Below are 27,126 nucleotides of genomic sequence, written 5' to 3'. Positions count from 1 at the left end.
CATTTCTAATTCTAATACAGGCTATACTACTCTCGTAAAATCTCTTGACTGCTCTCAACAGCTTTCCTCCTATCCCATATATCTGCAATACCTCCCACAGTGCCTTCCTATCTATGCTGTCATAAGCCTTTTCCAAATCCATAAAGGCCCAAAAAACATCCTTACCCTTTGCTAAAGCTGTCTCACATATCTGTCGTACTACAATAATCTGGTCCACGCAACCCCTACCTTTCCAAAACCCACATTGTTCCTCACCAATTACTCCCTCTATTCCTCTTCTAATCCTCTCAATCAAGACCCTCCCATAAGCCTTCCCAACTACACTCAACAAACTGATCCCGGCTTCCTGTATACCTGACCTCACTATACTTTGCACCTAGACAGCTGACCCTGTCATCGTCCTCCAGGCTGGCCTCGTATGTGACCAGTTTTCCTAAATATTTCCTAAAATTTTCAAATTTGGCTCTCCTGAAATTAGGTACTAGAATGTTATTCATACTATTCAGTTCTTTTCATACATACATACATATACCAAAGTCTTTTTCCCCCTTACATGGGGGGTAGCCAAAAAGAAAAAGGCATAGAAACCACTCCCACCCAATCCATTCCCTACATATTCCACTCCCCTCCACCCTCCTCCCTCCCCCTCATCCCAGCACCTCCTGGATGACGGGTCATCCCAGCTTCCTGTCCACTGCCCAGGGTCAGAAGCAGTGCTGCAAGACACAGCACATCCACAACAAGGCCCCCCTCTCTGTCCCCTCATGCAGAAAAATGCGGGGGGAAATCCCTTCAGGCCATGCCAAATTTCCTCTCATACACACCTCCTCACCTCGCATCCCCCCCCCCACACGCACCACAGCACCACCCACACACAACCCCTCTCCACTCACCCCCACCTTCCGTCCTCTCCCGTCCTTCCTCAACAAACACTCCTGTCTCCTGCAACGCCCCCCTCACCCCATCTATCCATCCTACCCCAGGATGCCCCCCCACACTCACCCCCTCCACCCCTGCCCTCCACACCTCTCCCACCAATCCTCCCTCACTCACTCCTTTCATGTGTCCAAACCATCTCAACACTCCCTCACCAAGCCTATCTCCCAGCTCCCCTCCACCCCTGCTTTCCTCCTCACCTCCTCATTTCTCACTCCATCCAGCCCAGCAACCCTCACCACACCTCTCAGACACCCCACCCCAAACACATTCAAACTCCTTCTCTCTTCCTCTTCCACGTTCCATGCCTCCGCCCCGCACAGTGCTGCCGGCACAACCACTCCCTCATACAACCTCCTCCCAGCATCCACTCCCAAATGTCTACCTCTCATCACACTTTTCAATCCACATAGGCATTCACTCGCCCCTTGCAACCAACATTCCACCTCCACCCTCACTCCTTCCCCTCCTGCCACATTCACACCCAAGCACCCAAAACCATCCACCTCCTCCAGCCTCTCACCCCCAATGCCCACCTCCAGTCTGCCGCCACCCTCTCCCCCTGCACACCTCATCACCTCACCCCTGCCCACATCCACCCTCAGCTCCCTTCTCCCACACACACCCCCAAACTCCGTCACCAACCTCCCCAATCCCTCCCCCGATCCTGCCATATTTCATAGTTCTTTTCATATGGTATTAAATCTTATTTCTTGATGATCACTAGAGCCTAAACTATCACCCACATGTACACTTTTTATTAGACCCTCATTTTTAGTTAAGAGTAAGTCCATAGTATCCTTTCCCCTCATAGGATCAGTAATCCTTTGTTTAGGAAGTTATCTTGTACCACATCTAAATAAAATTGAGTTTTCTGTTCTATTAAATTTTCCCAGTCAGTGTTTCTGTAGTTAAAATCCCCCATGATCACAAGATTTTTGCACTGGGATGCCCTGTGAAATTGTTGAATCAGGGGTTCAGTCTGTTCAGTGTTAAGATTAGGAGGTATGTATAGGACACTGGTAATAAGTTTCACCCTTTCCTTTCAACCTAGTTTCACTTAATGCCAACACATCTATCTTCTCACAAATATACTGCGTATCTGTTTCCTTTTACTCTCATCAGTACCACACCCACATACATTAAAAGACCCAAATCCTAGGGTTTTGGTCAGAAAACTAGGGCATTGGCTTCATGTTATTGTGCAATATTAATTGCACAGTAGCATGCAGCTGATGCTTTAGGGACTGTTTGGGGTTCCCGTATGGACCAAAACCACATCATTTTGTTTGTGTTAAAGAAAATCTGTACTACTAGAGGAATTATGTATCTAAATTGTACTGTTTTTTACCACTTTTTTGAGTATATATTTCCATTTTTTGCCTCCATCCTCTGTGGTAGGGGGAAGGAAGAATTCTCCCATCATGTTTCCCCTGCAGGTCGTAATATGTGGCTAAAGAGGGATGCTGGATAGGACTTAGTATCCTGCTCTCTGTAACCCTATTCTATGAGAATTCAAGGCATAAGAGGGTCTGCAAAGAGTTATTCTTTGTAATTATAAAAAAAAGATAAAATACTACCAATCTGTTTTGAATTTATCACTGTAGTGTACTCTTTTCTGACAAGAAACCTTTTCTTTTACAGGCTTAGTGATTATCTCTTCACAGTGGCAAGGTATGCAAGTGTTGTAGATGGAATGAAGGAAACCATATACATTCGGCCCAAACCCAAGTGGAAGAAGCCTATTGTCTCCCAAAATCAGCAGGTTTATTCATCAGAAAATTAGATATTCTTTTATTCCAGTGGAAATGTACAAAGATACAAGATGTATAGATATTTATGAATTTAAGATCTGGAGGTATCTGAAGCATAGAAAAAATACGAAGTTACGAAATAAGGTCCCATTTCAAAGTTCTAGTAGTTCTAGTAGCTGTAGTGTCTCTTGGTGGCATGTGGGTCCTTCATCCTCATAGTCACTGGTTTGAATTCTGCACTTATTTTTGTTTTCCATCAGTGACTGCTACATGTTGTAACAGTCTAAATACATAGGGCAAAGATGATGGCTTTGGTCAGAGTTATATGCTCCCTGGTATATGCCTCTCATCTACCTTGTATAATGAAATAGACCACATCAGAGAATTTTATTCTTGTTTGTGTGAAACAGATTTCTGAGTTATCTACCTATCTATCTATCTATAAATCAAAGGCTTTTTCCCCCTTACCAAGGAGGTAGCCAAAGTCAAAAAGCATATACCTACTTCTACCCATTTCTGAGTTACTGAGCATTTATGTTAGGGTTATGATAGAGGAGGTAGAATTGTAAGTATTGTAAGAGAGGAGGTACAAGTAGTGCCAAGGGAAATACCAGAATTGGATACCTAGGTAACTCATGGAATGTCAAACAAAGGGTGTGGAATAGTTGGTGAGGTTTAATGTGTATTTTAAGTGTCCCTCTTGATTGGAGGAGTATGAGTAGCTCCCTTATATAAGAAGAGAGATGAGTATAAATGTAGTGCTTTTAGAGGAATTAATATGTTGATGGAAGTGAACTTGAATGCATGTACTTACCTAATTGTAGTATACAGGAAAGGGGCAGCGCTCATTGGGTCCCATCTCCTATTCTCTGATTATTTTTTTTATCTCACTGAGCCTCAAATTCATGTACAGTTCTAACTTAATCTATATTCTTGATTTCCAATTATCATATTTATATTTCAACTCATGTATTGTTTGAGCTTGGGCTATATCATCTTCTAAGATATTCCACGTATATATGCATCTATATGGGAAACCATTTCTTCACATCCTTTAGACATGTGTTCTTTCTTAATTTGCTCCCATGACCTCTTAAAGTCCTCCGATCTATAATTAGGAGATATCTTCTGTCAATGTAGTGTATCCCTTTTAGAGAGGTGAATACTGTAATTTTATCACCTCTTTCTCTCCAATCTTTCATAGTTGGCAGACCCAATGCTTTTAGTCTTTCCTCTTATTGCCAGGCTGGGGACCAGTTTGGTTGCTTCCCTTTGTACTCTCTTGATGTTGTTTATATCCTTCATTCTGTGTGGGGACCATACTACTGACATATATTCCAGTCTTGGATGGATCAGGGTTTCTATGAGTTTTTTCATCATCTCTTCGTATAGTGAAATGCCACTTTAATCTTCTGAAGTAGTCTGTATGTCTCCCACAATATTGCTGATATGGCTGTCAGGTGACAATTTGTCTTTTATCAACAATCCCAAATCTTTCTCCTCTTTTGGTTTTGTAATGGATTTACTACCCAAGTAATAATTTAATGATGGTCTTGTGCCACTATTGCCCATTTCCAGTACTTTTTATGTTTTGGTAATGAACTTTATTTCCCATTCTTGGCTCCATGCAGAGATTGTATCTATATCTTTTTGCAATAACCTATCGTCCTCATTTTCCCTATCTTCTCATGATTGTTGACATGGACAAAAAATATTATTGGTGCAAGCACTGAACCTTGTGGAACTCCTCTTGTTACTGGTCTCCATCTTGACATCTTATCCTTTACTACTGTCCTCATGTAGCTTTCCTTCAAAAATGTTTTCATCCATTCTAGTAGTTTGCCTCTCAGTACTCCAACATCATCCCCAAAGTGCTGAGGTAGAGGGGCTGTTGAATGGTTTATAATTGTGTATTGGTGTGAGCGTGTGATTTGACTTGATCACTCTCCTTATAAGGGAAAGGTTCATTAATATCAAAATATATATACATATAAGAACATGCTTCAGATCAAGATCCAACTGGACTATACAAGCAATATGTTTGGTCTGAACAATTTTGAGATGTCTAGCTAAAAAATGAAAAGTTATTTGTAAATATGAAAATGCCTGGCCATTATGGCTACTTGTCTAAATAGTTATAATTCTTAGCCACTTTGTGCCAAGACATAGAATGTGAAAATAAAAATTAAAACTATAAAAAGATGCCTATATTATTTGTCATTTGCTTGTCTAAATTGTTTTTGAAACTATACAATGTGTTTGATGAGACCATATTCTCAGGTAATTCATTCTTCTGTTACTAAAGAAATGTTGCCTTATTTCAAGCCTTGCTCTAGATTTCTTAATTTTGTAGGTATGACCCCTTGTTCTGTTATTTTCTAATACAAAAAAATCTGCAGAGTTGAGATTATCTATCCCTTCAAGTATTGTAAAAACCTGGGTAAGATTACCACACAATTTCCTATACCTTAAAGGATATAGATTTAGTTCTTTCAATCTGTCTTCATAAGGTAAGTGAACAATACTAGGAATTAATTCAGTTGCTCTTCTTTGCACACATTTCAGTGAGTCTGTGTCTGCTTGATAATGAGGAGACTACACCTGGACACTTTATTCTAAGATAGGTCTTACCAATGCTGTACATTTCAATATTATTTCTTTAGTTTTATAATCAATGCTATATGACATAAACCCTAATATCTTATTTGCTTTCTTTACTGCATCATTGCATTGTTTAGATAGTTTTAAGTTTTTATCAGTTGTTACCCCCAAAGCTTTTTCATAGTTTGGAATGGGGATGTTTTAAGGAGGGAGTCACAAGGTGTGCAAAGATGGTGTGTAGAACAAGGAGGATGGGAGGAAATAGAAGGAAGGGTAGTGAGTGGTGGGATGAGGAAGCAAAGAAGGTTGTAGAAGAAAAGAAGCAAGCTTTCACAGATTGGTTACAAAATAGGATGAGAGAATCATATGAGAGGTATAAAGAAAAGAGAAGTAAAGCATAAGATAAAGGAGGCAAAGAGGAGAGCAGATGTGAAATGGGGTAAGAGTATGACAACATTTTGATTGTAATAAAAAATAATTTGGAAAGAAATTAAGAGAGTAAGAGGAGGCAACTCAAGTAGAGAAGAAAAGGTAAAAGGTGCAGATGGAGAGATGATAATGGAAGAGAAGGCAGTAAGAGGAAGATGGGCAGAGTAGTTTAGGGAGTTGCTCAATGTGAAGAAGGATAAGGAGGGAAAGGTAGTTGCAGAGGGAAGCAATAAGAAAATGACTGTGATGAGTGAGGAAAATGGAGGAGAAATAAGGAAAGATGAAGTGAAGGCAGTTGTTAAGATGATGAGAGCAGGTAAGACACTTGGGTTGTCATGCAGAATGTCTGAAAAAAGGAGGTACAGTGATGGTGGACTGGTTGGTGAGGTTATTTAATGTTTGTTTAAGAGAGGGTAGAGTGCTAGAGGACTGGAGGAGTGCCTCTATAGTTCTAATGTACAAGGGAAAAGCGTTTTGTCCCCCTGGCTGTTCAACTTATACATGGATGGGGTAGTGTGAGAGGTAAACGCAAGGGTAGTGGGTTAGGGATTGGAGATGGTTAAAGAAAATGGAGAAAAGTGGGAGGTGAGCCAGCTGTTGTTTGCGGACGACACTGCGGTTGTGGCAGGATCGGAGGAGGGATTGAGGAAGTTGGTGACAGAGTTTGGGAGAGTATGTGATAGAAGAAAGCTAAAGATAAATGTGGGTAAAAGTAAGGTGATGATATGTACAAGGGGTGAAAGTGGCAGTAGACTGGAAGTGAGCATTAAGGGAGAGCGACTGGAGGAAGTGGATAGTTTTAGATACTTGGGTGCAAGTGTGGCAGGAAAAGGTGGAGTGAAGGTGGAGGTAGAATGTAGATTGAGAGAAGCGAGTAAATGCCTTGGTGGATTAAAGAGTGTAATGAGGAATAGACATTTGGGAATGGATGCTAAGAGGAGACTGTATGAAGGAGTGATTGTGCTAACAGCACTGTATGGGGCGGAAACATGGAACATAAGAGAGGAAGAGAGAAGGAGTTTGAATGTGTTTGAGATGAGGTGTCTGAGAAGTATGATGGGGTTACTAGGCTAGATAGAGTGAGAAATGAGGAGGTGAGGAGGAGAACAGGGGTGGAAAGGGAGTTGGGAGATAGGGTTGATGAAAGAGTATTAGGATGGTTTGGACACATGGAAAGAATGAGTGAAGAAAGACTAGTAAAAGAGGTATGGAAGGCAGATGTGGAGGGAGTGAACATGAGGGGACGTCCTAGGATGAGGTGGATGGATGGGGTGAAGGGGGCTTTGGGGAAGAGGGGAATGTCTGTTGAGGAAGGACGGGAGAGGACAGAAGACAGGGGTGAATGGAGAATGATTGTATATGGATGATGATGTGATGCATGAGGTGGAATGGGCGGGTGGATGGGGGGTGAGGTAGTATGTGTGAGCAAAATTTGACGCAGCCCGAAGAGATTTCTCCCCGTCTTCTCCTTTTATGCAATGGGGGGACGGAGAGGGGGGGTCGCCAATTTAATGAAGCGGCCTTGCTGTGGATGTGCTGTGTCTTGCGACACTGCTTCTGACCCAGGGCAGTGGACAAGGTGCAGGGATGACCCGTCATCCGGGAGGTGCTAAGATGGGAGGGATGTGGAGTGTATTCAGGGATGGAATGGGTGGGAATGATTTTATGCCTTTTCCTTTTTAGCTACCTCCCTTGTAAGGGGGAAAAAGCCTTGGTATATGTATGTATGTACAAGGGAAAAGGGGACAAATGTGAGTATAGTAGTTTCAAAAGGATTAGTTTGTAGAGTGTAGTTCAGAAAGCTTATGGGAGGATCTTGATTGAGAGGATTAGGAGAGGAACAGAAGGAGTAATTGGTGAGGAACAGTGTGGGTTTAAGACAGGTAGGGGTTGCATAGATCAGATTTTTGTGGTAAGACAGATATGTGAGAAAGCTATAGGAAAAGGTAAGGATGTTTTTTGTGCCTTTATGGATTTGAAAAAGGCTTATGACAGGGTAGACAAGATTAAGGGCAGTCAAGAGCTTTTATGAAAGTAGTAGAGCTTGTGTTAGGATTAGAAATGGAGAGAGTGAGTGATTCGAGGTAAAGGTGGGACTTCGTTGGGGATGTGTTATGTCACCTTGGCTATTCAATTTATACATGGATGGGGTGGTGTGAGAGGTAAATGCAAGGGTAGTGGGTAGGGGATTGAAGATGTTTAAAGAAAATGGAGAAAAGTGGGAGATAAGCCAGTTGTTGTTTGCTGACGACACTGCATTTGTAGCAGGATCAGAGGAGGGATTGAGGAAGTCAGTGACAGAGTTTGGGAAGGTGTGCGAAAGAAGAAAGTTGAAGATAAATGTGAGTAAAAATAAGGTGATGAGATGTACAAGGAAAGAGGATGGCAGTAAATTGAAAATGAGTATTAAAGGAGAGAGACTGGAGGAAGTGGATAGCTTTAGATACTTGGGGGCGAATGTGGTGGGAAAGGGAGTGGAGGTGGAGGTAGAATGTAGATTGAGAGAAGTGAGTAAATGTCTTGATGGATTAAAAAGGGTAATGAGAAATTGACATTTGGGGATGAATGCTAAGAGGTGATTGTATGAATTGATTGTGCCTTCAGCACTGTATGGGACAGAAACATGGAACACAAGAGAGGAAGAAAGACTTTAGATGTATTTACCTGGTTGTATTATATAGGAAGGGAGCTATGCTTGTAGTGACCCATCTTGTATCTTTCAGCATTAATTTGTTCTTAAATTCTTGTATGGTTTTTGCATTTACTGTTGCCTCATCCAATTTGTTCCAGACATCCACCACTCTATGTGGGAAACTATTCTTTTTCATGATGATACATACATACATACATATACCAAAGGCTTTTTCCCCCTTACACAGGGGGTAGCCAAAAAGAAAAAGGCACAGAAATCACTCCCACCCATTTCATTTCCCATATATTCCACTCCCCTCCTCCTCCCATCTTGATGATGATATGGTTTAATATCACAACCAGATCTCTTCTATAACCATCCATTTTGAGTTTCTTTTCATGTCTTCTTTTTTCTTTTATCCTACTTTAATAAATCTTCTCTGTCAAGGGCTTCCATGCCTTTCATGATTCTGTAAATGGCCAGTAGATCTCCTCTTTCTCTTCTTTGTTCCAGGGTTGGTAGTTCCAGTTTGGACAATCACTGTTCCTATGTCAATTTTGAAAGTGTTGGTGCCATCTTTGTCATCCTCTTTGGATTCTTTCTAATTTCTTTACATTCTTTTTTGTGCTGGGTCTCCATAGTGTCACAGCATGCTCCAATCTTGGTCTTATCAGTGTGACTAATATTTTCTCTACCATTATCTCATCCACATAGTTAAAGGGTACCTTTATTGATCTTAGTGTTTGTTAATAATTACTCCTAGGTCCTTTTCCGAGCTAACTTTATTTTACTTCCTTTGTACCAATTTTATATTTGCCTGATACATTTTTACTTTTTCAAACTCCATTATACCACATTTCTTGATGTTGAAGTTCACTTTCCACTTTTGGCTCCATTCCCAGATTTTGTCCAGGTCTTACTGTAGTGATTCAGTCTTTTTCTGCACTTACTTTCTTTAGTAGTTTTGTGTCATCTGCAAAGAAGTTCATATAAAATTATACACCTTCATCCATGTCATTTATATACATGGCAAACATTATTGGAGCTAATACAGACCCTTGTGGGACTCCACTTATCATTTCTACCCAGGTTGAGTTTTTGTCTCTAAGTACCACTCTCATTTTTCTCCCGTTCAAGAAATCTTCCATCCACTTCAATAACTCTCCTTGTACACCTATTATTTCAAGTTTTCTTAGTAGCTTTTTGTATGGTACTTTATAAAATTAAGAGATAAAAAGGTTGTTAGGAATCACATTGGTCCACTATTATCTGCTGACGGTCAACTTGAATATTCAAATGAAGGAATGTGTAATATCTTAAACAATTATTTTAGCTCGGTATTCGTAAACGAAACACTTCAAAGTGAATTTCAAACTGAAACCTGTGAAAAGTCTGGGGTAAACTTACTACGGTAAATATAACAAAAGAAAAAATGAAAAGGTGTATAGACAAACTCAAAGTTAATAAAACACCAGGGCCTGACGGTTGGCATCCAAGAATCTTAAAGGAAATGAAAAATGAGATTGTTGTTCCATTAGAAATTATTTTCAAGAAATCCATCATATCCGGAGATGTCCCAAGAGAATGGAAGCTAGCTAACGTAGAAATTATTTTCAAGAAATCCATCATATCCGGAGATGTCCCAAGAGAATGGAAGCTAGCTAACGTTACTCCCATATTCAAAAAAGGTGACAAAAAGAAACCAAATAATTATAGGCCTATAAGTTTGACTTCAATCGTAGGAAAAATAATGGAAACTATCATCAGAGATGCTATCAAACATCATTTAGAAAGTAACCGTTTGATAAATGATAGCCAGCATGGTTTCAGACGGAAACGTTCTTGCGTGACTAACTTACTCGAATTCTACAACACAGTTATCTCGAATTATGACAAAAGAAACAATATAGATTTAATATATCTAGACTTTGCAAAAGTTTTTGATACCGTCCCACACGAAAGACTACTTACTAAACTAGCTTTGCATGGAATAAGTGGTAGCCTATTAGGTTGGACTAGTAATTGGTTGAATGGTCGAAAACAGAGAGTTGTTTTAAAAGGAAAAACTTCTGGATGGAAAAGTGTTGCAAGTGGAGTTCCTCAGGGTTCCGTTCTTGGGCCACTTCTATTCATAGTATATATAAATGATATAGACCATGGACTAAAATCTACTGTTTCCAAATTTGCTGATGATACAAAACTGTGCGGAGTGACAAATGATCACTCAAACCAATTAGATATTCAAGAAGATTTAGATAAATTACAGCAATGGTCTGAAAAGTGGCTAATGAAATTTAACACAAGTAAATGCAAGGTAATGCACATAGGTAAAAATAACAGTAAGTACGATTACAAGTTATTTGGAAATTCATTAACAAAAGTGGATAATGAAAAAGATCTCGGCATAATTATCAGTAACGACCTCAAATCATCCAAGCAATGTATTTCAGCCTCTGAGAAAGCAAATAAGATTCTGGGATTGATTGCACGATCTTTTGATTTCAAAAGTGCATCACTCATTAACAAGCTATATAAATCGTTAGTTCGTCCACATTTGGAATATGCTGTTTCCGTATGGTCACCGAATCTCAATAAAGACATTGACAGACTGGAAAAAGTACAAAGGCGAGCCACAAAACTGATTCCAAATGTCAAAAATAAATCATACGAAAATTGACTAAAACACATGAACCTGTTTTCCCTAAAAAAGCGTAGACTCAGAGGTGACTTGATACAGGTCTTTAAGATTTTAAAGGGAATTGACAATATCAAAAGTGACCAAATTTTCACATTGAATGAGAATCAGACAAGAAACAATGGTCTCAAACTGTCCAGAAATAGATTCAATTTGGAAGTAGGTAGAAACAACTTTGCCAATCGTGTAGTTAATGAATGGAATAAACTTCCTGCACAGGTAGTGCAATGTAGTTCAGTTCGAAGCTTTAAGAATCATTTAGATAAATACCTAAGTAAGATGCTGTAATGATTATAATTTGTCTTATATTATTTGTTTTTGTTTTGTTATTGTTTGTCTGTCTGATTTTCAATTATTATTAGTTATATGTCAATTTATTATTTACTATGTACCTGTTTGTTTATTATTTTAACTATACATATGTATTTATTTATGTATTTTATTTGTTATTTACATTATTATAGTTTTTATTTATTATTTTATTATTAATATGATTTTTTTTTCTTTTTTTTTTTTGCATCCGACCTAGATATGGATCAAAAGGTCTCCTGTCAGCATGCTCCGCCTTTGTAATCCTTTGTAAAATGCCTTTTGTAAATCTAGGAAAGCACAGTCAGCCCATCCATCCCCTTCTTGCATTATGTCTATTAGCCTCAAGTAAAAACAAATCAAGTTGGTGGCACATGATCTTTGTTTGAGATGAAATGTCTGAGAAGTATGATAGGGGTTACTAGGCTGGATAGAGTGAGAAACGAGGTGAAGAGGAGAGTGGGGATGGAAAAGGAGTTGAGAGATAGGGTTGATGAAAGAGTATTAGGATGGTTTGGACACATGAAAAGAATGATAGAAGAAAGTTTAGTAAAAGAAGTGTGGAAAGTGGAAAACAAAAGTGGATGAAGTGAACACAAGGGGGCAACCAAGGATGAGATGGATGGGTGGGGTGAAAGGGGCATTGTGAAAGAGGGGTATGTCTATTGAGGGAGAAGACAAAAGATAGGAGTGGAGAACGGTTATGTATGGCTGATACTGTGATGCATGGAAAGGAGTGGGTGAGGGATGGGAACAGATAATTTGACGCAGCCTGAATGGATTTCTCCTCGTCTTTTCTTTTTCTGCATGAGGGGATGGAGAAGGAGGGGTCGCCAATTAAATGAAGCAACCTTGCTGTGGATGTGCTGTGTCTTGCTGCATTGCTTCTTACCCAGGGCAGTGGGTGAGATGCAGGGATGACCCATCATCCAGGATGAGCCAAGAAAAGAGGGAAGGAAGGGTGGTAAATAGGAGTGGAGTATGTGGGGATGGAATAGGTCAGAGTGGAGTGACTGGCTACCTCACTGGTAAGGGGGAAAACACTTGGTATATGTATGAATGTATAATTAAATTTTCTATATGTCTATACATTAAGGGCTTCTTACCCCTTATAAGGGAGGGAGCCAGGTCAAGGGCACGCACCCACTCCACCACCCTTGTTTCACTCTCATCTAAGCTTCTCATGGATGAACATTCCACTCCCGTCTATCACCCTTGTTTCACTCTTATCTTAGCTCCTTATGGATGAAGAGCATCCCTGTTTCCTGCCCACTGCTCAGCATTCCCCATCACCTCATGCAAAAGATAGAGACAAGGAAAAATTAAGTTTTACTTGGTCTAAATGGTGATGATGATATGGTTTAACGTCACACACTCCTCCCCTATCAGGAGGCTAGGACGGTGCCCATCACAGAGGGCTTTGTAGTATGGAATTTAATGAACCATGCCCTTGGTTCAACTTCGCAAGTGGCAGGATTCGAACCGCCCTCACCTCAACCTTCGGTGCAAGTAATGACGCCCTATCCCGCTCAGCCAGCGAGCTTCCTTGGTGTAAATAGAAAGAAAAAATGTATTTCACAGAGTTAGCACTAGCCCTAAAATCCTTTTAGCCATTGTGGCTAATAGATGGAAAAGTATCTTAGCCACAGCAGACCTTGAGTAGCCACTGTGGCTAATATATTGCTTAACGTCTTAGCCACAAATTTCACAATCTTCATGCTAGAGGACTTTGAAACTGGAACTGTGGGGCTGTGCAATGCATGCAAATGCCATTTTTAGAGTTACTTTCCACCGATTCCTGCACATGCACAAGAATCTACTACAGCCCATGGGTATTAGCAGTGAATCAGCCAAATTTACCAGGCACCATTGATGACAAGACAAGTTTCTTCGCCAGCATGGTGATTTAGCGCCAATTTCAGATTACCACACTGATAAAAATCACCAATGACAATGTGATGAATGGGTATTGTGAACCTTGATTTCACATCTGTTACATAACTTTGTCAATGCAGTATATGCAAGCTGGTTAAACAAAGCAATTTTGTGAGGTAGTTTTTCATTGTATAAAAACAGGTGTTCCTTATTCGAGAAACCATATATAGGGTGTATAAAGCACACAACCAAATCAAACCTTTTTCAAATTTACTTTCCTTTGGCTTACAATATTTGTACACAAATGTATAATATATACAGAGTAACAAAGGATGATTATAAAGGAAATTAATTAAACTTTTTTTCCCCCAGAATTCCTATCAAAAAGGGACAAAGGATAGGTACCTGTAATGGTGGTCCAATCTTCAAAGCCTGTCAAAACCCTAACCTACATCTGAGGGGATTACACTTTAGTGGACCAGGCCCAAGATATCTGTTATCTTTAACTACATTTCCTTCACCTTTTCACAACTGGAGAACTGACAACTGGCAAAACCTTTCTTCCAACTACTAAAGCCCATGACACAGAAAATGACCCACACTAATACACACATACACACCCATTCCATCCCTAAATACACTCCATGCCCCTCCCTCCCACCCACACTAATACAACACAGAAAACAGATTATTTATCATCATCCCATTTTAACAATACTACCAATGACGGAGAGGTGGTTCTGCATGACGGAAAGTACAGCTTCTGCCCATTTTCAAATCCCATCTATCCCTTCAACTCCATCAAAAGGTGCAGCCCTAAGGTACTGTCTCCAAACTGGGCTGAGATCTCTATTAGCTTCAAATGTATCTCTTAAACTTTTCACACATAGAGAGCTGACAATTGGTGACTGCTTCCCTCCCACAGTGGTGGTGAGGAATCAGTTTATTTCCTTTTAACCTACTTTTGAATCTTGTTTCAAGATACTGCCTCCCTCTTCTTGAGATGGAGATAGGATGGGGAGGGTTGCAAGTCCTAGAAACAGGATTCATAGCAGGTGGAAAAAAAACAACAACTCAAAGTCACTGTGGGATTGCAGGTTTTCCATGTAATGAAACTTGAGATGACAGTTAATATTATTATCATTATAAGAATACTTTTCTTCCTCGGTCACTGTCTTCACTGTCTAAATCAATGGTTATGGTAGAAGGGAAATTCAGAAAGCTGCCTACATATCCTTCCAATGAATTGGCTCCTTATTCCAAGGCAAAAAGAGGATGGAGCCATTTTTCCTGCCTCTTTAAAATTATCCTTCCTGATCTACATTTGGATTTTTCCTTCTTCTATGCATTTAGGGGCTGATGAGTCTTCAGACTGGACACAAAATTTCTATCAACATCAACTATATTTATTACCCCTTTCACACTTGGAAAGCTGACAACCAGTGACTGGTCCCCTTCTGTTACTTTCAGCAGTGACATAGGTACAATCCCACACCAATATGATGCAAACAGTTTCTTCCCAAGGAGATCTGTGGAAGAGCCTGTTGGTTATCTACTAAATGAAGCTCCAGGCAACAATAATTATTACCCTCCATGCCATGGGAAAACATACCTTGCACATCAACCCAACTTTTTCCACCCCTCTGTCAAAATCAGTAATGGTACTTGCCAGTGGTGATTCTGCATGATCAACAAGAGACCCCACCCCATCTATCTTCAAAATCCATAACACCTTCTTCTTCATCTCCACCTGAAGGTGTAGCTCTGAGGGACTGGCACATAGTTTCTGGACTGAGACCAAGTTCTTTATCAATTTTAACTATTTTCCTACCTCCCTTGAAAGGGGGAAAAAGCCTTGGTATATGTATGTATGTAACTATTTTCCTGCTCACCTCACTTTCCCACATAAAGAGAGATGACATCTGGTAACTGCACTCCTCTTCCTCCTGACTCCACCTTAGTTCTCCTCTGAGCCCCTTCCTGTCACACCTCATTCCAACATTTATTTCCATTATACTCTTCACTATTTACAGTATTATTCTACATCATATCTTCCTTCCCTCATAACTTTTTAAGCACTCCTCCATCCTGGAACCAACAATACCTGCTTGAGGTGGTCCTGCATAGCAAATGTCAGAGATCATCTCTGTTATTCATCTTCAAATCTCATTAATGCCTTCATCTACATCTGGAGGTACAGCAGTCTCTGAACTGAGGACAAAATCTCCCTATCAACTATGGCTATCTTTCATCTACTTTATTACATAAGGATGCTGATGAGCAACTATATCCTTTTTTTTTCCTACCAGCTGGTGACACAGAGAGATCCACACTATCATTATAATTATTACCTTGAGTTTCAATGACCAGAAACCCACAGCCCCAAACTCACTGAAAACTTGCAACCCTACATTGTTTGGCAATGGTCCTCATGCCCGCCCACAGATCCCTCTGGAAAGAAACTTTGAAGTGCTCTCTGTATTGTATAAGCATGGGACAGTTTCTGTGTCACCTGCTTATTTTCGTAGGAAGGGAGCAGTCACTAAATGCCAGCTCTCCTTCTTTGAAAAGGTGGAAGAAATACAGTTTAAGTTGATAATGATAGTTCTTGGATTCAGTCTGGAGAACAAATGTCAACCTCTTCATGCTGGACCTCTGGGTGGAGTTCAGGTTATTGACAGGTTTTGAAGATGGGCAACAAGATAATTCTCTTTGACATCCAACTTGCAGGCCTCCATAAGCAGGTACCCATAATTGGTCCCTTCACACACACTAATTTAACACAAACAATAGTTCAAAGTTTCTTCCCAGAGATCTATGGGAAGGTTAAAGGACTTTGTGGCTACTGTGGGGCTACAAGTTGTCTGTTGAAACAAAGATAACAATTACAGTATTATCATAACTTCTCCATAGAACCAAAGATGGCTGCCTGGAAGAGGTGGCTCTGCGAGAGGGACATCAGAAAGAATAATGTCCTCAAAACACATCAACACCAGAACCTCCATCTGGAAATGCTACCATGAGTGGCTGACAGTTTCTGTATTGGGCCTTAGATGTCTTTCTATCTCCACCTCTGCACATAAGGAGAATTGACAACCAACAATTATGTTCTTACTACTTCTATTAGCCAGAAATGCAGAAACTCTCTCGTACTAATATAATGCAGGTGATGTTCTAGTATTTCTTCCCCAAAAAAATTCTAGGTGGGTCTAGGAATTGTTGCCAACTATTGTCCTTCACCTACTCCCCAAATGGTGTACTGACTTGATAAGATTTATGTACAATATTCTTCTTGGGGCTTGAGTAATATTCATGCAGACTGGAATCATACAGTTTTCTTTTAATATTGGTAACTAATCTCCACTCAAAAAAAAAAATAAAAAAAAAATGCTGATCATTTTTAATTTATATTATCCTTCTATTCTGCTATCCACCATCTCTCCATTACCACCTCTGTGACTACACCTTTTCAGTGCAATACTGTCTTGCACAGAACTGCTGGGTATTGCTGATAAAATATTAAATACTTCTTCATCCACTGACCACTTTCCAAACTTTTCCATGAACAATGGAAATTAAAAATACACAATGTAAAAATTATGAGTTTATATGTACCATGTTCAATCAACAACAAGATATGGGTGAGGCTGCAGGATGTGACTTAATGTGTCCTTAGGATAGGTCAGGTGAGTAGATGCTACCACAACTTGGCATGCCGGATTCACAGCTTTAACAGTCTCTCTTACAGCTTGGAGTTCCTTTGGAGTGATTCCTCCTACCACAAATACCATCATTACTGGGGCATCTCTGGGCACAGGCTTGCTGACATTAACAAAAAGGCTGTGAGGAAATAAAAATAAAAGTTGAAGTTAGTATATATACACACATGCATGCCAAAGGCTCAAGTACATAAAACCCATTCAACATACATCTCTGCCGTCAAAGGCAATGCATCAAGACAATTTCTTTTTTCATTCATTTATTTATTTATGGATGGGGTAAAAGGGGCATTGGGAATGAGGGGAATGTCTGCTGAAGAAGGACAGGAGAAGACAAGATAGGGGTGAATGGATGATGCTGTGATGCATGAGGGGGAGTGGGTGGGGGATAGGGGTGAGGGAGTACATGTTGAAAATATTTTGATGCAGCCTAAAGGGATTTCTCCCTATCTTCTCCATTTCTGCATGAGAGGACAGAGGGGGGGGGGGTAACTGATTTAATGAAGTGGCCTTACTGTGGATCTGCTGTGCTGTGTCTTGCGACACTGCTTCAGACCCAGGGCAGTGGGCAAGATACAGGGATGACCCATCATCCAGGAGGAGCCAAGAAAAGAGGGAGGGAGGGATGGTGAATGGGAGTAGAGTATGTGGAGATGAAATGGGTGAGAGTGGATTTATGCCTTTGACTTTGGCTACCTCCCTTGTAAGGGATAAAAAGCCCTTGGCATATGTATGTTCCTTATATATATATTCAACAAATTATGAAGTTCATGAGAAACTTGCTTTTGTGGAAAATTGCTAACTACCTAACAAAACAAAGAGTTTATAAGTGAAAACAATGTCGTGTGGTAGGACTTCAAATGTTAGATATTTGGAGCAGCACCTGCTTTCCTTATTCTTATTCTTAAGGCCTGCCAAAATTGAGGTGCATCTCATAAGTGTATGTCTTACAAGATGTCAAATGCAGTCCTTTAGGAGTTATAGGGTGAAGAATATTTGTTTACATTTTGTGAATATCCTAGCAGGAGTCAGGTGGGCTCAAAGAATAACAAAAAAAAAAAAAAGGGGGGGGGGAAAGGAGAAAATAAAGATGAAACACTAAATGCAATTTACTTTTCATGGGAAATGCCAATACTCACCTAAAGCCAGTTTTAATGAGATCCCTGAAACCACCTGATTTATACTCAAGATCCAGCAACTCTGGCTGAGGTGCAGTGAAACAGTCATATACAAGCTGATTCAAAAATCCATGATATGTAGATGGCTGAAGAGAATCACCAGAAGCATAAAGGGATCTGCAAATAAATCATAATAACTGAATTCACAGCACTTCCGTAGCACACAAAAATATCTATATTACTTTCCTGAGAGGCTACTGTCCTGTGGATTGGAAAAGGTTTTTCTACTTCTTAATTGAACAAAAATGAACTTACGACTTGTGATGTGACTTAAAGATGTTCTGTTTAATGTAATCAATTACAAGGCTAATTACAGTATGTCAGCATTATGCAAAATATTGATTATAATTTACCTGTACTTCTTAAGGTGCACACGTGCAGAGGCTATAGCATGAAGTTGACCAGCAATGCGCTGGGATGCCTTTAGTGCTGAAACTTCATCAACATCAACACCAACTGCAATAAAGCATATCATACTTTATGACTAACATCATCATTATGCACTTGGAAAAACAAAGTTGCAAGTAAAATATCATGACTTATACACCACAACTAACAAATCATAGTGGCTAGGCATAGAATTAAGATATCTTCACCCATTCCTGCCTCACCACCTTGCAGTGCCCTCCAAGGTAGACCAGGACCAGGCTGTCTATCAATTTTTCTCTTACTATGAGAAATCGACATCTGGGAATGGATGCTAAGAGGAGGTTATATGAAGGAATGACTGTGCCAACAGCAATGTATGGGGCAGAAACATGGAACATGAGAGAGGAAGAGAGAAGAAGTTTGAATGTGTTTGAGATGAAATGTCTGAGAAGTATGATAGGGGTTACTAGGCTAGATAGAGTGAGAAATGAGGAGGTGAGGAGGAGAACAGGGGTGGAAAGGGAGCTGGGAGATTGGGTTGATGAAAGAGTATTAGGATGGTTTGGATACATGGAAAGAATGAGTGAAGAAAGATTAGCAAAAGAAGTGTGGAAGGCGGAGGTGGAAGGAGTGAATACGAGGGGGCATCCTAGGATGAGATGGATGGATGGGGTGAAAGGGGGTTTACAAAAGAGAGGACTGTCTGTAGAGGAAGGATGGGAGAGGACAGAAGATAGGGGTGAATGGAGAAGGGTTGTGTATAGATGAGGCTGTGATGCATGAGGGGGAGTGGGTGGGGGATGGGGGTGAGGAAGTATGTATGAGAAAAATTTTGATGCAGCCCGAAGGGATTTCTCCCCGTCTTCTCCTTTCCTGCAAGAGGGGATGAAGCAGCCTTGCTGTAGATGTGCTGTGTCTTGCGACATTGCTTGTGACCCAGGGCAGTGGACAGGATGCAGGGATGACCTGTCATCCAGGAGGTGCCACGATAGGAGGGAGGGAGGAGGGTGGAGGGGAGTGGAATATATGGGAAATGAAATGGGTGGGAGTGATTTCTATGCCTTTTTCTTTTTGGCTACCTCCTGTGTAAGGGGGAAAAAGCCTTTGGTATATGTATGTATGTATACAACAACTTCATTCTACCACACTAGTTTCCTGGTGATAGTACTTGTTAGTGGGGACAGGTTCATCTCTAGAAGCAACATAATAACCACCTATGTGGTAGGAATTGCAGGGCTAGTGGTTTGGATCTGCTTTGCTCATCCTAAATGGGGAAAGAGCCATGAAGGTGCCCCCCAAAAACAGTCTAACCTACCTTCACCTGGCTTGGGGGCGGGTTTTTTTTTTTGCCCCCAGCAGGGCCACCCAATCTGAGGCCTCAATGAAATAAATACCAAAAGAAGGGAGGGGTCAGTGGCCCTCCCAGACTCATCAAGTTCCCTTACTACATCCCACCACTCTGATATTTCCCAATCAATGAGGCCGCCCCTATTATAGATATGTGTAGTTCATGAATCATCACACACCTGTATTGTCAATTATATTAACTGTGGTTTTGCTTGTCTGTGTAATTAAAGAATTTTGAGTGTTCCAATAATGAACATTTTTGTAATCAAGAGATGACATTAAATTTCAGAATGATGTCATTACCAGGTATATCTGCACTTCATGATGTAATTAGTCCTATTTATCCTAGTGTTGTGTTAAGTCATCTGGAATGTATGCCACTGTTACTTGTAATTTATATTACTGTAAATATATCTACATACATACATACATACATACATACATAACCAATCGCTTTTCCCCCCTTACATGGGAGGTAGCCAAAAAACAAAGGCATAAATTCCACTCCCACCCACTCCATCCCCATATACTCCACTCCCATTCACCCTCCTCCCTCCCTCTTATCTTGGCACCTCCTGGATGGTCATCCCTGCATCTTGCCCAATGCCCTGGGTCAGAAGCAATGTAGCAAGACACAGCACATCCACAGCAAAGCTGCTTCATTTAATTGGCAACCTCCCTACTCCATCCCCTCATACAGAATAAGAGAAGATGGGAAGAAATCCCTTCACACATACATATACCAAAGAATCTTTCCCACTTAAAAGGGAGGTAGCCATAAAACAAAGGGATAAAAACCACTCCCACCCATTCCATTCCCTGCTGTGGAGGTGTTATGTCTTGTTCCATTACTTCTGACTTGAGCAGATGGAAGGAACAACAAATAGGTTTTTGGATGGGTATGGGATGGATGAAGGGTGATTAGATATTTTAACACAATAACCCCCTTTATGAGGGAGAAAGGTCCTTTTGGTATATGTATCTATATATTATCATTACTATTATCTCTCCTAAACCAACATTCATGTGCAAAAGAATACCTAATCATCCTTACCAATTCCCATCATGGTGTCTGATAACTTCTCCTTATCTTGTACAATGGCTTGTGAAAGAAAGTTGGTCAAGGCATATTCATCAGTGCTGGAGAAGACCTGAGGACCTCCAAGGGAGACAACGTACAACATCAAACAAAGGATTTCATCAAGAGACACTTTCCGGCTTTCTCTGGTTCTAAGTAGTTGAAGAATCTGTCAATTAATATAAGAATGTTATTACAACAGTCATTAATGGAAATAATTTATGATAAACAATATCTTCCTTGTACATACATACATACATATACCAAAGGCTTTTTTCCCCTACACGGGGGGGTAGCCAAAAAGCAAAAGGCATAGAAAACACTCCCACCCATTTCATTTCCTGTATATTCCACTCCCCTCCACCCTTCTCCCTCCCTCTTATCTTGGCACCTCCTTGATGACGGATCATCCCTGCATCCTGTCCACTGCTCTGGGTCAGAAGCAATGTCGCAAGACACAGCACAATCTTCCTTGTGAAAACAAAATACAGTCTATCTATTTACATTAAATGCCATATTCTCTCCACGTCAATAAACACCCATTCATCTCCACATTTTAATAGCACATACACTGTAAGATCCATGGAGTTGTGTACACTAGTACATAAATTGAGTAATTACCATCTCTCCTTTATAAAGTGGGAAAGTGGTGACATGTCAAAGCAGGTGCACACTCGAGATATAATAACAATCTAACACCCTCCAATCCCAACCTTCATGGATGAAGGATTATCCTATCCCACATCAAACCACATAAGTAAAATGCTGTGCACTATGGCACTTCTACAACAGGACCTAAGGGCCAGAGCTGGTTTTCCTCCACTTCATTATAGGGAGACCTTTAGTCTTAGGGTGTGTACATGCAGCCAATACCCCATCTGGTGTATTGGCTGCATGTTATTATGGGGTTAAAAGCTGCTCAGTAGTATGCTGCTGATACTTTAGGGTCTTTATGGGGTGCCCCTACAGACCAGAGTCACACATCATTTTGTCTGTGATAGAGGAAATCTCTATTCATAGAGAAATGATGATACTTTTTTATACTGTGACTGACCCTCTGTTATGCTGCCCCATCCCCACTCTAAAAAGGGTATTGGAAAGAGGGTAATGTCTGTTGAGGAAGGAAGGGAGAAGACAGAAGATAGGGCTGAGTGGAGAATGGTTGTGTATGGATGATGCTGTGATGCATGGAAAGGAGTGGGTCGGGGCTGGGGGGGTGAGGGAGTATGTGTGAATGATATTTTGATGCAGCCCAAAGGGATTTCTACTACATGTCTTCTCTTTTTTAGCATGAGGGGATAGATAGGGGGGTTGCAGATTAAATGCAGTGGCCTTGTTGTGCATGTGCTGTGTCTTGTTGCATTGCTACTGACCCAAGGCAATGGGTGAGATACAGGGATGACCTGTCATCCAGGAGGAGCCAAGAAAAGAGGGAAGGCGGGGTGAGGAATAGAAATAGAGTATATGGGGATGAAATTGGTGGATTTATGCCTTTGACTTTGGCTACCTCCTTTGTCAGGGGGAATAAGACCTTGGTATAAGTATGAACAGTGGACAAGGTGCAGGGATGACCTGTCATTCAGGAGGTGCTAAGATAAGAGGGAGGGTGGAGGGGAGTGGAGTGTATTTAGGGATAGAATGGGTGGGAATGATTTTATGACTTTTTCTTTTTGGCTACCTCCCTTGTAAGGGGGAACAAGCTTTGGTATATGTATGTATGTATGTATAAGTATGAACAAATTGTACATGTATAAGAACCTGAGTAAATGGTGGTGTTTCATCTGGTTCTCCAATGGACTGCAAGAGCAACTTTTCTACAGATACAAGTTGATCCAAGTGGCCATGTTTATTGTCTGTCAACATCTCCACTACACCTAGTCCTTGCTGTGAAGATACGTATAGAAATCAATAATATTACCAACATATAACCTACACAATAACAGTTCAACCTATATTGTTAAATATTCATGTGGAAAGTACAACGAACTTCCAATTTATTAATTTCTAGTGAATAACATCTGACCAGTAATGACAAAGCACTCATGATCAAGTCTATTAAGTATAATAATATGTACATCATATAATCATGTTACTGAATAGGCAAGAATAATTGTCCAGAATCATGCATTCTATTCCTAATCTCATTCCAATGAGTAAACAAATGTCAAACCAAACCTGCAAAATTGCAGCATTTTCTTTGAAGGCCTCCATATCTGATGAAAAGAGCTGAATGATACTCTTCAAATTTTCCACTGTTAATTTTGAGGCTCCTGTATCTCCTTTACTCTCTAGAGACTTTTTGTTTGCTGCCTGTATAATCTGGATATATAAAAAGCACAATATATAGTAAAAATAAATTAATATAATCAATTCATTGTTCCATACATACATATACCAAGGCTTTTTCCCCCTTACAAGGGAGGTAGCCAAAAAGGGAAAGGCATAAAATCATTCCCACCCATTCCATCCCTGAATACACTCCACACCCCTCCACCCTCCCTCTTATCTTAGCACCTCCTGGATGACGGGTCATCCCTGCACCTTGTCCACTGCCCTAGGTCAGAAGCAGTGTCGCAAGACACAGCACATCCACAGCAAGGCCGCTTCATTAAATCGGCGACCCCCCCTCTCTGTCCCCCCATTACATAAAAGGAGTGCAGAAAACAAGCACTTTTTAAACTCCATCAATGACGTACTTCATTTTCCTATCACCTTCTAACATATGGAGTTAAGATAAAAGGGAAAACAGATGGGTGTTGGATAGGTGTGGGATGGATGAAGGGTGGGTGCATGCCTTGGCTGGCAACCCCCTTATATGGGGATGAGGGCTTTCTGGTAAGAATATGTACATTCTAGTAAGTGCTAGACTGATAAGTTTGTTATTTTTTGACACCACAACATCTATATCAAGATTAAATTTTGGTATGGTAAAAATGATCAAAAAAACATCCAAAACATGAAAAAAATCATTCAAAAGTTTGGCTATAATTATTCTCTACTAAACTGAGTGTTTTATGTCATGAGGAAGGGACCTTCTCTCCAAGTACCTACGAGATGCAGAATGGCCCATCTTCACTGCAACAACAGTAGGGAAGGGCCACCAGCCTGGGGCACTCTACTAGAAACTGTCACACTGTAAGGGTGACTAAGCAGTCACCACAGAATGGTTATGTTCCCTGGATTATGAGATACTTATGTGTATGATGTGTGCAACCTGTCCAGACACAGGACAGTGCAGTCTTTGAGCGAGTGCCCCTGCACATGTACACATGTTCACAGACGGAAAGCAAAAGGGGTTATCTTCCCTATCTTAGTGGTGGTTATCAAAGCCTCCCACCTGCTCTACCAACTAGGAAGACCTGTCACCTGTATAGTGGAGTACACGTCATGAAATGGAATGGGGCTGGTAGGAGCAATCCATGTTACTGCCCCTTTGGCCAGCCTATCAGCCTTCTCATTCCCTGAAATTCCCGCATGTCCTCAGACCCAGCAAAACCCATCATGTTAGCCTCTATGCTGAAGTAAATAGAGCCACTCAAGAACTGATAAGACAAGAGGGTGAAGGGAAGGTCTAAAATGTTCCACAATAGAGAGAACACTACAAGAATCACTAAAAACTGTAAAAGATATAACAGGAAGAGTAAAAATAATCCTTACAGTTAAGATAATGGCAGATATCTCTGTTGTAAAAACTGAAGCAACATTTGACAGAATCAAGAGAATAAAACACCATATCCGAATCAAGCATCTGACTTTGTTTACCTATATACCAAAGGTATTTTCCCCCTTACCAGGGAGGTAGCCAATCAAGCTTTGTACCATCTGTAAATACAGAGATGAAGTCAGAATGTGTGTAACAAGTTTTTATTAGGAATAACAGGGATGCAGAGTGGAACAATGAGGAAATTTCCAGTAACTAGCTCTAAGAAAATGATAGGAACATACAGAAATGGAAGGTACATCTAATGTCACCACAGCAGATGCAACTCTGAAATCAAAAGATTTAGGGAAACCTGGGTGAGACGCATAGTTGTGAGCATGAATCTTGGGAAACTGACATACAAGAAACTGACTCAGGAAGATGCTGAACTTGATACCAGCATCTCAACAATAAAGACTGGTAATACAAGTCCAATGGAAGGACACCTGCATACACCAATAAACAAGGTACTGGGGATAAACAGATTGTACCAGTTACCAGGCAAACACTGGCATGGTGCACAGAGTTCAACCCAGTTATAGGAATCCACACACAGGTTTTGATATCCTGTTAACCACTTCCATACGGTGCCGCCTACATAGGCGGCATGAGGAGCAAGTGGATACGCGAGGCTGCCATATCAGCGTCTTGATTATATTTATTGTAGTTGCCCCTGCATAATGACATACTCTCTAACCTGTCTTCATCACATTTTCTATGGTTATCAAAATTCACGGGTGAAAGAGAGAACGATCGATATAAGCGGTGACTATTTTTTATGATGTGAGTATTATGACGAAACATCGTACGTCTGCCCGCGAGATTTTGGCCCGTAGTGAAGTGGTTAAGGGCTCCCAAGGATATCTTTCTTGGGGGAACATCTGTTGAGTCAAGGGACTCAGCAGATCCTCAGGAATGTTTCTAGTGGGACTGAAAAGGAACTGTGGAAGACTATTCTTCTGAAGATGGAGCCCAGCCTCCCTTATCCAAAGGCACTATGAGTAATGTTTTTGCAAAATATGGAAACAGTAAAACCTACTCTTGTAAAGAGGGGGAGGGGGAATCACTACTGATGAAAAGGACATGAAATGTGCTAGGTAATCTAAACCTTTTTGTTGATTAGAGAGAGTGTTTCCTTCTTGGGTGCAACCAGCATGGACTCCAGAATGCTTCTCGTACTTTCGTTGTCTTCTTCGGCATGAACCAAATTGCCTGGAATCAAAGTCCACTCACTTGACCTGCCAGTAAATAAAAAATATCAGCATTTCATGTATGTCATAGAGAAATAATAGAAGTATTGTACCAGTACACATTTAACAATAAACATCATGCTTGTGAAACATTTATCAAACTTGTGAAAATGTAAATCTACCTAGTTGTACCTAGTTGTATTTACATACATACATACATATACCAAGGCTTTTTCCCCCTTACAAGGGAGGTAGCCAAAAAGGAAAAGGCATAAAATCATTCCCACCCATTCCATCCCTGAATACACTCCACACCCCTCCACCCTCCCTCTTACCTTAGCACCTCCTGGATGACGGGTCATCCCTGCACCTAGTTGTATTTTACGAGACGTGAGCTATGTTCGTAGTGACCTGTTTCCGTATCACTCCACATCCAGTTTATTCTTAAAATCTTGTATAGTTTTGGCATTCACTGTTTCTCCATTCAGTTTGTTCCAGATATCAATCGCTCTATGTGGGAAGCTATTTTTTTTTCAGGTCTCTTCTGTAACTGTCTTTCTTTAGTTTCTTTTTGTGTCCTCTTGTTTCTCTTTTATCCCACTTTAATAAGTCGTCTCTATTGAGAATTTCCATCCCTTTCATAATTCTGAAAATGGTCAACAAATTGCCTCCTTCTCTTCTCTGTTCCAGTGATGACAGATGTAATTTCTCCAATCTTTGTTTGTATGTCAGATTTGACAGTGTAGGTGCCATTTTTGTCGCTGCTCTTCGGATTCTTTCTAATTTTCTTATGTTCTTCTTTGTACTAGGTGCCCATAGTGTTGCAGCATATTCTAGTTTAGGTCTTATCAGTGTAACGACTATTTTTTTACCATCTTCTCATCTATGTAGTCGAAGGCCACTTTCATTGATCTCAGTAAGTTATAAGACTCTCTGAATAATTCATTGACATGTTTATCAGGTGTCAAGTTGCTTGAGATTACTCCTAGGTCCCTTTCTGAATCGACTTTTTTGACTTCTTTGTTTCCAATTTTATACTGTCCCGATACTCTGTTTTTACTTTTTCCAAATTCCTTTATGCTACATTTTTTAATGTTGAAGTTCATCTCACATCTCCAACTCCATTCCCATATTTTGTCTGGGTCATCTTGCAGCGATCTGCAATCTTCTTCTGTTCTTACTCTCTTGAGTAATTTGGCATCGTCAGCAAAGAAGTTCATGTAACAATTCACTCCCTCATCCATATCATTTATATATATGACAAACATTAATGGAGCCAATACAGAGCCTTGTAGGACGCCACTTTTCACATCT

At 40.5% G+C, this 27,126-nt stretch overlaps 2 protein-coding genes across 3 annotated transcripts in view; one reads left to right on the top strand and one right to left on the bottom strand.

Annotated features, from left to right (window-relative positions):
- Positions 1–4,880, top strand: part of LOC143026998 (corrinoid adenosyltransferase MMAB-like) — a 38,911-nt gene extending 34,031 nt beyond the window's left edge. Inside the window, exon 6 of the mRNA XM_076187816.1 lies at positions 2,581–4,880. Coding sequence (XP_076043931.1) covers positions 2,581–2,722 — 142 coding nt within the window. The 3' untranslated portion in view covers positions 2,723–4,880. The remainder of the gene's footprint in view (positions 1–2,580) is intronic.
- Positions 4,881–13,486: 8,606 nt separating this feature from the next.
- The window catches only part of LOC143026996 (sec1 family domain-containing protein 2-like), a 29,998-nt gene continuing 16,358 nt past the window's right edge, over positions 13,487–27,126 (bottom strand). For both annotated transcript variants that reach the window (XM_076187814.1, XM_076187813.1), the window contains exons 7-13: positions 25,731–25,860; positions 23,098–23,241; positions 22,681–22,806; positions 20,899–21,091; positions 18,482–18,584; positions 18,090–18,245; positions 13,487–17,071 (exon numbers count right to left, since the gene is read on the bottom strand). In XM_076187814.1, the coding sequence (XP_076043929.1) occupies positions 16,852–17,071; positions 18,090–18,245; positions 18,482–18,584; positions 20,899–21,091; positions 22,681–22,806; positions 23,098–23,241; positions 25,731–25,860 (1,072 nt within the window). In that variant the 3' untranslated portion in view covers positions 13,487–16,851. The remainder of the gene's footprint in view (positions 17,072–18,089; positions 18,246–18,481; positions 18,585–20,898; positions 21,092–22,680; positions 22,807–23,097; positions 23,242–25,730; positions 25,861–27,126) is intronic.

Source organism: Oratosquilla oratoria, chromosome 7, assembly GCF_046742065.1.
Source record: "Oratosquilla oratoria isolate Oo_2021 chromosome 7, ASM4674206v1, whole genome shotgun sequence".
Classification (NCBI taxonomy): Eukaryota; Metazoa; Arthropoda; class Malacostraca; order Stomatopoda; family Squillidae; genus Oratosquilla; species Oratosquilla oratoria.
Note: the sequence above shows the minus strand (reverse complement) of the source record. Positions and strands in the feature narration are given on the sequence as shown.